The sequence below is a fragment of the Tachysurus vachellii genome, chromosome 7, assembly GCF_030014155.1.
Source record: "Tachysurus vachellii isolate PV-2020 chromosome 7, HZAU_Pvac_v1, whole genome shotgun sequence".
In the NCBI taxonomy this organism is placed as follows: Eukaryota; Metazoa; Chordata; class Actinopteri; order Siluriformes; family Bagridae; genus Tachysurus; species Tachysurus vachellii.
Window position 1 is genome coordinate 22,665,428 of NC_083466.1, and position 14,094 is coordinate 22,679,521.

General features: G+C 43.4%; 1 protein-coding gene across 1 annotated transcript in view; it reads left to right on the plus strand.

The window, feature by feature from the left end:
- The window catches only part of si:cabz01036022.1 (Fc receptor-like protein 5), a 91,543-nt gene extending 77,765 nt beyond the window's left edge, over positions 1-13,778 (plus strand). The window contains exons 9-14 of the mRNA XM_060875021.1: positions 3,210-3,485; positions 10,595-10,906; positions 11,792-12,058; positions 12,255-12,503; positions 12,790-12,891; positions 13,343-13,778. Coding sequence (XP_060731004.1) covers positions 3,210-3,485; positions 10,595-10,906; positions 11,792-12,058; positions 12,255-12,503; positions 12,790-12,891; positions 13,343-13,386 — 1,250 coding nt within the window. The 3' untranslated portion in view covers positions 13,387-13,778. The remainder of the gene's footprint in view (positions 1-3,209; positions 3,486-10,594; positions 10,907-11,791; positions 12,059-12,254; positions 12,504-12,789; positions 12,892-13,342) is intronic.
- The last annotated feature ends 316 nt before the right edge of the window (positions 13,779-14,094 follow it).

Here is a 14,094-nt window from a genome sequence, read left to right on the forward strand (position 1 = left end):
AGTATACTCACTACAAAAAACTAGACTACACCAATGCACTAGGCTATTTTTGATAATCATGGTCTCTGCAGCAAAGAATTAACCTGAATATCAAACATATAGGTGTACTTACACACTGTACAAATCTACACTGTACAAAGACCAGCATACTAATTAAGTTAATTAACTTGAATATATTTATTGTGTGTAGGTTTATTGTGTTTGTAAGAATGTCCTCCTTCATTAATGAATGAAAATGCCTTTTCACTACCTTATTATGTGACTAGCAGAAGCCGTGCCTCAATCTACATTTATAGCAATTAGCAGACATTCTTATCCAGAACGACTTATAATTTATCTCATTTTTATACAACTGAGGGTTAAGGTCATTACTCAGGGGCCCAGAAGTGGCAGCTTGGTGGATGTGGGAATCTAATCACAACCTTACAATTTGTAGTCCAGCACCTTAATCACTAGGCTAACGTATCTCTATCTAATTAGATAAAAAGCTTTCAGTTTATATCATGTTGAGATGATATATGAACCTGAGTGAGGTAGCAGAGGAGCTTTATAAGATCATTCAGTTAAATACAGTTATGTTCCCCAAATTTTTGAATTTGTTGCTAGAATTTTTGGTGGTATAGAGGTGGAGTTCACTTAAAAATATCACACCAACTTGCACCACAATGGAAATCTTTCTCTTCTTCTCCTTTTGTGTAAGAAGACAGGAAGTGTAGAGGCTTTAATACAAATCACTGATCATTTCGTCATTTATCAGTCTGACAGAATGGAGCTGTGGACACGCCGTATGATGATCTGTGAGTAAAATGTGTTCTTTGTGTCTATATTAAAGTGAGTGGTTGGTTAAAAAATGTTCACATGATGTCTGATGTCCTGTGTACAGAGATTATTAATATAGGATAATAATATAGGATATAGGTTAGACTGAGCGTATAGAAGAGAATAATCTGCTGTGTTTTTGCTAATGTTCTCAGTGAATGTGCTGCTGTTTAACTTCTCACAATATATCCCACAATAAAGTGGCTGCTCCACTGCATCAATCCCTAATCATTAACAATTTAGTGACTGCAATCGATGTAGGTGATTAATAAATTTGAACGTTTATATAAAGTAAATTCAATGAGTGAAAATAGACTGCTTCTTCTTCATTAGTGCTGCAACTTGCTTTGAAACAATCTGCGGTCATTTGTACAGATGTGTTAACATGAGCAATTTTGTAACGTGTGACAAAGAGAAGGAAGTGACACAATTCAGCTTCAGATTAGCAGAAGTGGATTTAATTATACAGGAGACAGTAATGAGCTGTGAAGTGAGCTGAGTGAAAATAACTTTTTTAAACATTATATATTATATCTTATAGGAACAGGTAAAACTTGTCTAATAGCTAAAGTGATTTAAAGAGTTTTTTTTTTTCCAGGACATGACATTGTTCTCATTTGTCTTCTTAAAGAAATGAAAAAGTCAGCATTACATATTCTCTGTTGTGGAAATTAAACTATAATATAATTTGGTGAGAGGTGAAATAATGTGATGAAACAAATCTTGTCTTTGCTTTTATTCAAAGTGAAGATTACAGAGTAATCCATTTCAGCTAAAAGGGCAGAGCTCACACACCAAACTCTGACAAAAATAGAAGTCAAACTGTTATTTTTATAATAAATATCTCTGGCTGCTATCATAATGTTTGTCACACCAGAATGAACTCATGGTTTCTTGTGTCTCATGACTGTCATCAGATATTTCAGAAAATATATTATTTTAAGGTCTCATTTTGAATCATCTATACTAGAGATATATGATTATATGGGTGTAAAATCTGGAAATTAAATAAAAAAATACAGTAAGTGATAAATTTGACACAAAAGTCTCTGTTCTTTTTCCCTTTTTAGTGGCTATGTCACTTATTCCAGTTGGACAAGCTCAAGGTGATTTCTGTATATTTTTATTGCTTATGTTGTGTACATGATGGATTTGTATTAAAGTGGACAGAAAGTCACTTTAACATGTAAAATACCAGCACATAGATGTGGAGTGGATGTACAACTGGCATAAAGATGGTGTCCTACATTTTGCCACTGTTGAGTACAAGAAATATTCATAATTCATTATTCAGAGCCCTGCTGTTACACTGTGTGTGTGTATGTTTGTCTTCTTCACACTAGATAACCTCAAATGATGAAAAAATAATACATGAACACGCATGATCAGAACGTGACACATAATGAGGAACAAAGACAGATACACAAGGGCAGGTATAAATAAGGTAATAGCACATTAGGTATAACAAGCAACGTGTGGGAAAAGACACATTACCTCAAGCACCAGAATCTCTGCCAGCAGCCCCTCTGGTGCCCTGTCAGAGAATTGTCCTAGAGGTTCCTGACACCACCACTTTCTCTCATCTCTTCCACGGTTTCTTCTGATCTTGACACAGTGTGCTGCTTGTTAAAAGCTTTTAATCTAAAGCACACTGTGGGAAAGATTCTGCTTATGCAATGATTATATACAACATTAACATCAACACTAAGGGAGGCATAATATTTTTACACAGACCCAGTTAGTGTAAAATGTGTTTCATAAAATAATATTTTTTAAAAACTGTATTGTTCAATTTGACTGATTTTGATTTTTTTAAACATTTTTCATAAACAATCTGAATCAATTATGTTTGTAAAAATACCTGAAATCATGAAGAGGGCAAATTCTTTTCCTCACTATTTACTACAAAATATTTTAACAGTTTTTAATGGAATATTTAGTCATGGCGAGTGTTTTTACAGTGTATTAGTAACAGTAATATTTACTGTTATTAGTAATTAGTAATATTTGGTGTGACGACTCTGTGAAGTTTTATAAGGAAAGTGGCTAGTAAGTCAAAACCCAGCAGCTTAATTATATTTGTCTAAAAAAACAGGTTTATTACATGATATGATACTTTTGTCTATATGTATTTTTGGAAATATTTTGGAAATCTAAAATGTTCTTATTGTGGCTCACTAATGGAAAAGAAATAGAATAAATATCTATAACAAAATGTGTACAACAACACATTGCTAAGACTTACAGTACACTTCTTAATGAACTTTAGGTAATATTATTCCATATACACTAAACCATCACTAATTATTTGACTAATCACAGTAGAATCAGAACTGTATTTATTGCAGTGTTTATTTTGAGGTGTTAATAATAAGATTATGTTTCTGCAGAGAGTCCTAAAGCTGTGGTGACCATAAAGCCTGACAAACATGTGTTCAGAGGAGAGACTGTGACTCTCAGGTGTGAAATACAGGGAGGAGGAGACACTGAGTGGACATACAGCTGGTATAAAGATGACCAAATCTACCAAGACCTCAAAACCCAGGAGTTCAGCTTCAGGAGTTCAGTTATAAATGAACACAAGGGTAAATACACCTGCAGTGGGAGGAGACGCAGTGACTATCAGAGCTCAAAGATCAGTGATGCTGTTACTCTCACTTTATCAGGTGAGTGTGTGAGTTTGTGTTATCTTATATACTGTAATTTACACAGAGACAGTTGCTTTTGGATCTATTTTTGGAATGTAAATTTCTGTAAAATCCTTTTTACAGCATTGACCACAAAATATTTTAACAGTTTTTAATGGGATATTTAGTCATAGTGAGTGTTCTTACAGTGTATTAGTAGCAGCATGTCTCTGTCTGTAGTAGTGTAGTATTGATTCCCTTTCGATACTCCACTCATACTGCGTATGGGGAAAAGCTCCTTTTTTCCTCAATACTGAAGCCTTTTTCAATAACGCAGTTAACTTGGTGTGCAACTAATCTGTAAACTTTTTAAAGCAATGACGGCGCTGCGTAGCTGCGCGAGCCTGTGGCGATGCAGCGCGCCAAAGCCCGCTAAAAAGGGGCGGGGCGTATAGCTATATAAGCAGGCAAATCGCAAGAGGAAATCAGATCTTACTCCTTCAGCGACGACTTCACTTCGCTGAATTTCCTCTGAACGCCTTCGCTGGATTTTCGCCGTTGAATAGGCACCGCAGCGGACCAGCTGAGACCGCCGACCGCTTGCAGCGCCGGCGCTCTATAGACAGCCGCTTCGTGCACCGTTCTCGGGTTGCTGGCTTCCTGCTTGCAGCCGCCTCTCAGCGATCTCCTGCCGCCATCCGGCGATCACAAAAAAGAGATTTCCAGCGGTTTTCACCGCTCTAAAAGAGCATTTCCACAAAAAACGCCGTTTTAACGGCGGCGGCCATGCCGCGTCACAACTGTGGCACATGCAGAGTCCCTCTGCATGAGAATGACGGCCATGATGAGTGCGTTTCCTGCCTGGGTAAATCCCACGCTGAAACTGCACTCACTGAGTCCTCATGCTGCTTCTGTGAAAGCATGAGTCTCGCCTCTCTGCGCTCTCGGATCGCTTTCTTTAATGAAAGTGACCCCGCCCCTCACGCCCCCCCGTCCTTTTCCTCCCGTGAGCCGGCCAGGAAGCGACAGCAGGGAAGAGGGGCTCAGCGCCTGGGTTTGGGTGAGCTCGTCTCATTTGGCGGATCGGAGGACGAGCCGCTTGACGACTCCATGTCACTCGCGGCTTCTGAAACGGAAGACTGGGCCGGTGATTCTAACCCCGCCCACTTGCCGTCGCGAGAGCCCATCGACGCCAAAGCTGGGATGGATGCCGAGCTTCTCCGCATCCTCTCCAGAGCCGTCGAAGATCTCCATCTGGAGTGGGCCCCCCCTGAGGAGCCGACGCGCAGCAGGCTGGACGAGTGGTTCCTGCCGGGAAGCCGCCAGGCCCCCCGCCAGCGTTCTGCCCCGTTCTTCCCTGAGGTGCACGATGAGCTCACAAAGTGCGTGGCGCCTACTCGGCCCGCCTACGCACTTCCTCTGCAGCTCTCGGCGCAGTAGACGGCTCTCAGGAGAAGGGCTATGAGCAATTGCCGCCCCTGGACGAGGCCGTGGCTGCTCATCTCTGCCCCCCCGCGGCTGTGGGGTGGAAAAGCAAGAGAGCCCTTCCTTCAAAGCCCTGCAGGATGACATCTGCCATGGCTGGCAGAGCATACACTTCTGCGGGCCAAGCCGCTTCAGCACTACACACCATGGCCATTCTACAGGTGTTCCAGGCAAAGCTTCTCCATTCCCTGGATGAGTCGAGCCCTAGTGAACCTGCTTTTTGCGACCTCCGCAGCGCCACAGATCTGGCCCTGCGCGCCACAAAAACCACGGCCCAAGCCATTGGACGATCCATGGCCAACCTGGTTGTGCTGGAGCGCCACCTCTGGATTAATCTCACTGAGATTAAGGAGAGCGACAAGGTGGCCTTTTTAGATGCCCCAGTCTCTCCATCCGGTCTCTTCGGGCCTGCCGTAGAAGGGTTTACGGAGCGCTTCACCGCAGCACAGAAGTCGTCCCAGACTATGCGGCACTTCCTGCCCAAGCGCTCCACCTCCGCCCCAAGTCGCCCCAGGACTGCGCCGACTCAGCGCCAGAGCAAACCTGTCCCTTCTGCCCACCAGGTGGCGCCCCCTAAGGAGCAGCACCCAGCTCGCCCCACTAAGCGCGCTAAACCGCCTGGACGTCAGGGCCCCCGGCAGAGGATTGTGCTGGACCCGACGCCCTCTAAATCCTCCTGATCATTTGGGAAGGAAGAGGAAAGAGCAAAGTCCCGCCACGGCCGGACCACCCCAGAAGCTCTCTCGCCTGCCGGCTATGCGACCTGAGCCCACCGTTGTTGCGTCCATGCAAAGCACTGTTGTTATGGCAAACACAATAAAGATTTCACATTTTCTAAAAGAGAGCAATTTTTCTCTTCCACACTTGTCAGTGTTCAGGCCCCTAATCAGTGGCCTGCCATCCGACACTATCCAGCCCCTTGTCACGCGGGCCGAGGCCTGGCAGGCCATCCCCGGAGTGTCCAAAGGGTGTTAGAATAATAAAATGCGGCTACTCACTGCAGTTCGCCCGGAGACCCCCACGTTTTCGCGGGGTGATTCCCACTTTGGTAGAGCCGGACGACGCCCAGGTCCTCCGCACCGAAGTGCTGACGCTGTTGAGGAAGGGAGCCATAGAGATGGTTCCTCCCTCAGAAAGCGGGTCGGGGTTCTACAGCCGTTATTTCCTTGTCCCCAAGAAAGATGCCTGTCTCAGACCTCAGGTCTATCTTAGACCTCAGACTCCTGAACCTCTCCCTCATGAAACGGAAGTTCAGGATGTTGACACTGAAGCAGATCCTCACGCAGATTTGCCCCGAGGACTGGGTCTTCTCGCTGGATCTGAAAGACGCTTACTTTCACATCCAGATAGCCCCACATCACAGACGATTCTTGAGATTCGCGTTCGAGGGTGTGGCTTACCAATATGCAGTCCTTCCCTTTGGGCTGTCTCTAGCTCCACGCACTTTCACGAAGTGCATGAACGCGGCACTTTCCCCTCTGAGACAGATGGGAATCCGCATTCTGAACTATCTCGACGACTGGCTCATTCTAGCCCAGTCGCGAACCGAGCTAGACCACCACAGATCCGTGCTCCTGAGCCACTTAGAGCGCCTAGGACTCAGGGTCAATTTTGCCAAGAGCTCACTGCTCCCCAGCCAACGTATTATGTTCCTGGGAGTGGTTTTCGACTCAGTCCGCATGAGGGCGGTCATATCACCAGAACGCGCTCTGGTACTTCAGCAGCTCGCGGCCTCTGTCAGGAACAAGGCCTGTTTCCCTCTGAAGTTCTTTCAGAGGATGCTAGGGCTGATGGCTTCCGCCTCCCCAGTTTTACAGCTTGGCCTCCTACGAATGCGGCCCCTGCAATACTGGCTGAAACTCTGGGTCCCACCTCACGCTTGGCGGCACGGCCGCTTTCGCGTCAGAGTCAACCAGGCCTGTCTAGCAGCCCTGGAGCCTTGGATGAACCCTGTTTGGTTCAGCCATGGAGTACCCCTACAGGCGGTTTCCAGAAGGACGGTGGTCTCAAGAGATGCGTCCAACCTGGGTTGGGGTGCTCTGTGCGAGGGCAGACCAGCCTTCGGCTCGTGGTCGCACGAGGACAGCCATCTCCATATCAACTGCCTCGAGATGCTGGCGGTAGAACGAGCCCTTCGATCGTTTCAGGCGATCCTGGAAGGGCGCCATGTTCTAGTCCAGTCGGACAGCATGACAGTGGTGTCCTACATAAATCACCAAGGTGGCCTTTCGTCCAGCCGCCTCTACATGCTGGCAAAGCGCCTCTTGGAATGGGCATTACCCAGGTTGCAATCGCTCAAGGCGACACACATACCTGGCAAGTCGAATCTGGGAGCAGACATGCTTTCGCGGAGCAACGTCCCCTCGGACGAGTGGATGCTCCATCCCCAGACGGTTCTCAAAATCTGGGAGATTTTCGGGAAGGCAGAGGTCGACCTCTTCGCCTCAGAAAGCAACTCTCATTGCCCAACTTATTTTTCAAAGGACACAGATGCGCTGGCCCACGACTGGCCCAGCCTCCTTCTTTACGCTTTTCCCCCGATCGCTCTGGTCCCTCAGGTCATCAGACGAGTCAGGGAAGACAGGCACAGAGTCCTCCTGGTGGCCCCACTCTGGAGGAGCCAAGTTTGGTCCTCGGAGCTATTCAGGCTTTCCATGAAAGCCCTATGGCCGATCCCCCTGAGGCGGGACCTCCTCTCTCAGGCGAACAGGACAATCTGGCACCCGCAGCCAGAACTCTGGGCTCTGCACGTATGGTCCCTCGATGGGAGCCTCTGAGCCTCCCCAAGGACGTGCTACATACCATTGCTCAGGCGAGGGCCCCATCTACGAGACGCCTCTACGCCCAGAAATGGTCAGTCTTCGTTGACTGGTGCTCCGCACGGAATGAAGACCCTGTTGAGTGTGACGTATCTCCGATACTGTCATTTCTCCAAGAGCATCTGGACAAGGGTCTCACCCCTTCCACGCTCAAGGTGTACGTAGCAGCCATCGCAGCATTTCATGCTCCTATTGCTGGCCAATCAGTGGGTCGAAATGGCCTCGTTGTGCGTTTCCTGAGAGGTGCTAGGCGGTTGAATCCCCCACGTCCTCTCACCGCTCCCACTTGGGACCTTCACACGGTCCTTGAAGCGCTCAAAGGACCTCCCTTTGAACCGCTGCGGTCAGCTGGCCTTCGGCCCCTAACGCTCAAAACCGCTCTGCTACTTGCTCTAGCATCGGTCAAGCGTGTTGGCGATTTGCAGGCCCTCTCGGTGAGCCCTACATGCCTTGAGTTTGGGCCCAATGACTCAAAGGTCATTTTAAAACCCAGGCACGGCTACGTACCTAAAGTGCTCTCAACGCCATTTAGAGCGCAGGTAGTTTCTCTCTCGGCTCTGCCTCTGTTGTCAGGTGAGCAAGAGCTGAATTTACTCTGCCCAGTGAGGGCTTTGAGGGTATACACTGAGCGGTCACAGCCGTTCAGGCAATCTGACCAGCTTTTTGTCTGCTTTGGTGGCAGCACCAAGGGGTCTTCGGTCTCAAAGCAACGCCTCTCGCGTTGGATAGTCGACGCTATTGCTCTATGTTACTCTTCTATGGGTCTTGAGTGCCCCATAGGAGTAAGAGCCCACTCCACTAGAGGGATGGCCTCTTCAAGGGCCTGGTCTGGTGGTGTCTCTATCAAGGACATCTGTGAGGCGGCCAGTTGGTCCTCGCCGTCCACTTTTGTCAGATTCTATAACCTGGACATCCCGACCTTGCACGCTCGGGTTCTTTCGGTTTGATACGACGGCCTCTTCAGACTCCGTCATCATACCACCTCCGGGGAGCTTGCTCCCTCTTAGCAGTGTTGCGTCAAGGGTTCGACGGCTCCGGCCCTCTCACTTATCCTCTGGGCCCCAGGGTGTTCAAGATAAGTCTTATCGTTCCCTACCGTGGCACGGCGTTGTTGAATTCGTTGCCCATACGCAGTATGAGTGGAGTATCGAAAGGGAACGTACTCGGTTACGAACGAATTATAGACCCCACTCATGGTGCTGTAACTATAGTACCCTTTCATGGTGCCGTAACTATAGACCCCACTCATGGTGCTGTAACTATAGACCCCACTCATGGTGCTGTAAGTATAGGCCGCACTCATGGTGCTGTAATTATAGTACCCTTTCATGGTGCCGTAACTATAGACCCCACTCATGGTGCTGTAACTATAGACCCCACTCATGGTGCTGTGATTAGAGTACCCACTCATGGTGCTGTAACTATAGACCCCACTCTTGGTGCTGTAAATATAGGCCGCACTCATGGTGCTGTAATTATAGTACCCTTTCATGGTGCCGTAACTATAGACCCCACTCATGGTGCTGTAACTATAGACCCCACTCATGGTGCTGTGATTAGAGTACCCACTCATGGTGCTGTAACTATAGACCCCACTCATGGTGCTCTAATTATAGTACCCTTTCATAGTGCCGTAACTATAGACCCCACTCATGGTGCCGTAACTATAGACCACACTCATGGTGCCGTAACTATAGACCCCACTCATATTGCCGTAACTATAGACCCCGCTCATGGTGCTGTAACTATAGACCCCACTCATGGTGCCATAACTATAGACCCCACTCATGGTGCTCTAATTATAGTACCCGTTCATAGTGCCGTAACTATAGACCCCACTCATATTGCCGTAACTATAGACCCCACTCATGGTGCTCTAATTATAGTACCCGTTCATAGTGCCGTAACTATAGACCCCACTCATATTGCCGTAACTATAGACCCCACTCATGGTGCCGTAACTACAGACCCCACTCATGGTGCCGTAACTACAGACCCCACTCATTTTGAAGTAACTATAGACCCCATTCATGGTGCCGTAACTATAGACCCCACTCATGGTGCTGTAACTATAGTACCCACTCATGGTGCCGTGACTATAGTACCCACACATGGTGCTGTGACTATAGTACCCACACATGGTGCTGTAACTATAGTACCAACCTCGGTTCCCTGAGATACGGAACGAGTACTGCGTTATATGCCGTGCCACGAGGCTGCGGCTTCAGTGTCGTCGCTTCAGTCGTATGACCTGATTTCCTCTGGCGATTTGCCTGCTTATATAGCTATACGCCCCGCCCCTTTTAAGCGGGCTTTGGCGCGCTGCATCGCCACAGGCTCGCGCAGCTACGCAGCGCCGTCATTGGTTTAAAAAGTTTACAGATTAAACCAATGGCAGTGCAGTTGCACTGCGTTATTGAAAAAGGCTTCAGTATTGAGGAAAAAAGGAGCTTTTCCCCATACGCAGTACTCGTTCCGTATCTCAGGGAACCGAGGTTACGTTCGTAACCGAGTACGTTAGTGTGATAAACACTCTGAGAGCAGCACATGAACTGTGTGTTTCACCTCCAACTACAGAAAAACCTAAACCTGAACTCACATCAGACCTTAAAGTATACAGTATATATAAAGTATAAAATATACACAAACCTGTGCAAAATTCAGAAGGACATCTTAAAAATAATAAAATTAAATATATATATTTTTTTTACATTACATTACATTAGGAAATCTAAGGAATCAAGGAAATCTAAAATGTTCTTATGAGTGTGTGAGTTTGTGTTATCTTGTCATTAATTACATCTAAACTCCTTATGATTTTGTTCCATGTTTGTTATCCATTAGATGTAGCAGAGACAGTAATGACTGTGTCTCCACTGATCTGGCTGACTGAAGGAGATTCAGTGACTCTAAGCTGTGAGGTTAAACACTCCTCTACAGGCTGGACATTCAGCTGGTACAAAGATTTTCTCTCAAGAAACAGAAAGGGTTCCCTCAGGCCCAGAACATCGCTCCTATCAGACAGCAGCAGAGGATCTGGAGGCTCCTACACTCTCAGTCCTGTTACTCTGAATCACACAGGAGTTTATGTTTGCAGAGCTGAGAGAGGATTCCTTCACACACAGTACAGCAAAACACAGCCGCTGTGGGTCACTGGTGAGGAAATAAAACATTTAGTAAATAAGTGCAAATGAAAGAATCAATGCATAAATAGAGATTTTATTAAATGAAGTTTAATATAAACACATCTAGAGGTGGTAAGAAACATCAATCAATAATTCCATATTAATAACTAACCACATTACATCCCAACAGTGCTGACATCTTTCTGAGATTTCATAAAGTTAATACTACAAGAATTGATGTACTGTATACTTTTTATATATTTTTATGTTATACATAAAATAATTATAAATAATTTTTTTATGAACTGAAATCTAACCATATATTCCTTTTATTCCTAGTGTTTTATTCCTAGTATTCTTAGTGTTTTCTTTAATACTATTTGTTAACCTTTTTTTCCTGTCTTTAATCAGTCTTTAATCTCTCTTGATCCAAATTACTTTGTTAAACACAACCTGTTTCTAAATCTGTTTATTATTGGTCTTAGATTATTTAGAGCATCTGCCTCACAAGTCTCTGTGTATGAGCCGTTATTAAAGACACATTAACATATTAGAACAAACATATGAATATAAATCTATTTATAGTTACAGCTGCAACTAGTGAGCTGTTATGTGAAAATACTGCGAACTTCTGATCTGAGCATTGAACTGTGGTGTCCTATAGCATGAAATAATATATATTTTCTTATGTGTCCTGTAATAACTGTTTATGTTTAAACTCCTTAGATGTATGAGGCAGGTGAACAGAATCTACAGTAAATAGTATAATTAATGCAATTAAAGATTTAGTCCTGGGTTAATTTTTAATGTTACACATATTAATATACTGCACATATACAGGAGCATTATAATAAAATCATTAAATAATTAAGTCATAATAATTTCATAATAAACTTTAATTATTTGTGTATTTCAGGTGAATCTCCTCCAGGGTCTCTGATCGTCAGACCGAGCAGAACTCAACACTTTACTGCTGACTCTCTCTCACTGAGCTGTGAGGACCAGAGTAACTCTACTGGATGGACAGTGAGAGGATACAGTTACACTGAGACATTCGTCGATTGTTCATCAGTTTCAGGATCTACATGTAACATCAGCTCCCTCTCTACTTCACACACTGGTGTTTATTGGTGTCAGTCTGTATCTGCAGGATGCAGTAATTCTGTTAACATCACAGTGCACAGTGAGTCTTCAATGTTCTCATCTGAAACAGATTTAAAATATACAGGACTAAAGATAACACTTTTAAACTCTACTGAATCAGTGTAAATTTGTGCTACACTTTCTCTGATATTTCCCACTGATAGAGCTCTCTGTTAAATTCATTACATTATTTTATACACTTTCTATTTTCAGTGTTTTCTTTCTCTTTCCTACAGATGGTGCTGTGATCCTGGACAGTCCTGTACATTCTGTGACTGAGGGACATCTTATGACTTTACGCTGTTTATTTCGCAACAAAAAGATCCCAGGTTCTGGTGTTGATTTCTATAAAGATGATTCCATCCTTCACTCCCAGACTACAGGAGAGATGACCATCAGTAGTGTCGCAAAGTCTGATGAAGGTTTCTACCACTGTAAACACCCAGAGAGAGGAGAGTCACCGAAAAGCTGGGTTTCAGTCAGAGGTGAGAAATAATAATTCAGTTAATTCAGTAAGCAATAAAACTGAATGGGATTTTAGTAAAATATCCAGTGATGTGGTGTGATACAGCTCGATATTTATAGAAAGTACATACTTTAGAACTAATCACATTAATATTTAAATTACAGTCAGATTCTGCAGCTCTGTGGTATTTTTGTATATTGAGTATGATATGTATCTTCATTTGAATCTTGTATTTATTAGAGCCTTGTACTAGACTTTCCCCAATATTATAATTAATATTTTACTCCTCATCATATCGCATGTAGGAGCTTCAGTGTCAGTGCTCAAACTGATCAGCAGTCTAGTGACAGTTTCTGTGTATCTGCTGCTGACCATCATTCTGGCAGTGAAATGTTTCAGAGCTCGAGGTAAAAACATTTTCAGTCTATTTCACATAATAAACACACTGACAGGTAACAGGACAAATGATTTGAGTTTGTACTACCATTTTACCTGAACATTACCACAGTACACACTTTAGTTACAGTATTAAAGCACTAAAATTCAGTTACAGTAATGAATTATAGTTAAAGTACAGATGCTAAGAAATAATAGTTTAGTAAAATTAATGGGTATGTAATTGTGTGATTTCTGTATGATTTAAATGACAGGATGTTCATCTATTTGTATTAAACCATTCCAAATTGGGTTTGATAAATAAAAGAAAGTTTTATTTAATTTTTTGTTTGTTTTTTGAATACATGTGCATTTTCATTTACGTTCATGAACTATGAAAACAGTCATAATTAGGAATTGTATTCTAATTGTATAAATTCTATTCACCATTTGTCAATAAAACCTGTTTTATTTATTTTATAGTTCAGGCTGATGAAGACACCCAGAATGCTGTTATTGAGGAGTGAACAAAAAAAATCAGATTTTAGGATTGTGAAATAATTTTGATGTCTCACATTTAAATACTTACTACCAGATGTTTTTTTCCCTGAAGTTTTCACACCTCTTCATGGGGTTATGAATTATATTAATGCAGTGTACATTAAAATTAACTAGATATTAAGATCACATCTTTAATTCATCTCTACTCTCTATCTAGTTATATTCATCTTCATATAACTGGGTAAAATATTTTATAGATTAAGTAAACTTATTAAAATTTTGTACAGATGCCATTGGCAAACAGAATATCATCTATGTACATTGTTAACTAACTCTGATCACTGAGGACAGGTGAGGAGGTTTATTGTTAGTTTATCATTATAGTTCATGATTAAATGATCTGACACAAAAAAACAAAGTCAGTGTTTTCTAGTTAGGCATCTGGACTTTTTAGCACTGTTAATAGTCAATAATATCTTTTAATAGTCAACCATTTCTATTAATAGTCAATAATTTACAGATTTTTTTACAGAAAATGTTTTGAAAGTGGTGACTCAGTGCTTCAGTCTTTGCATTGATCAAGATGTTGTCAGTTTAAATCGCATCATCTCGAGCAAAAATCATCTGTTCATCCCTTAACTGCTCTTTTGTATCTTGTCTCAGCTGTAAGTTGCCAGGAAATTTAAAATGAAAATGTTTGGCATTTAAAAATTATATATCAAGTCAAGAGTCAA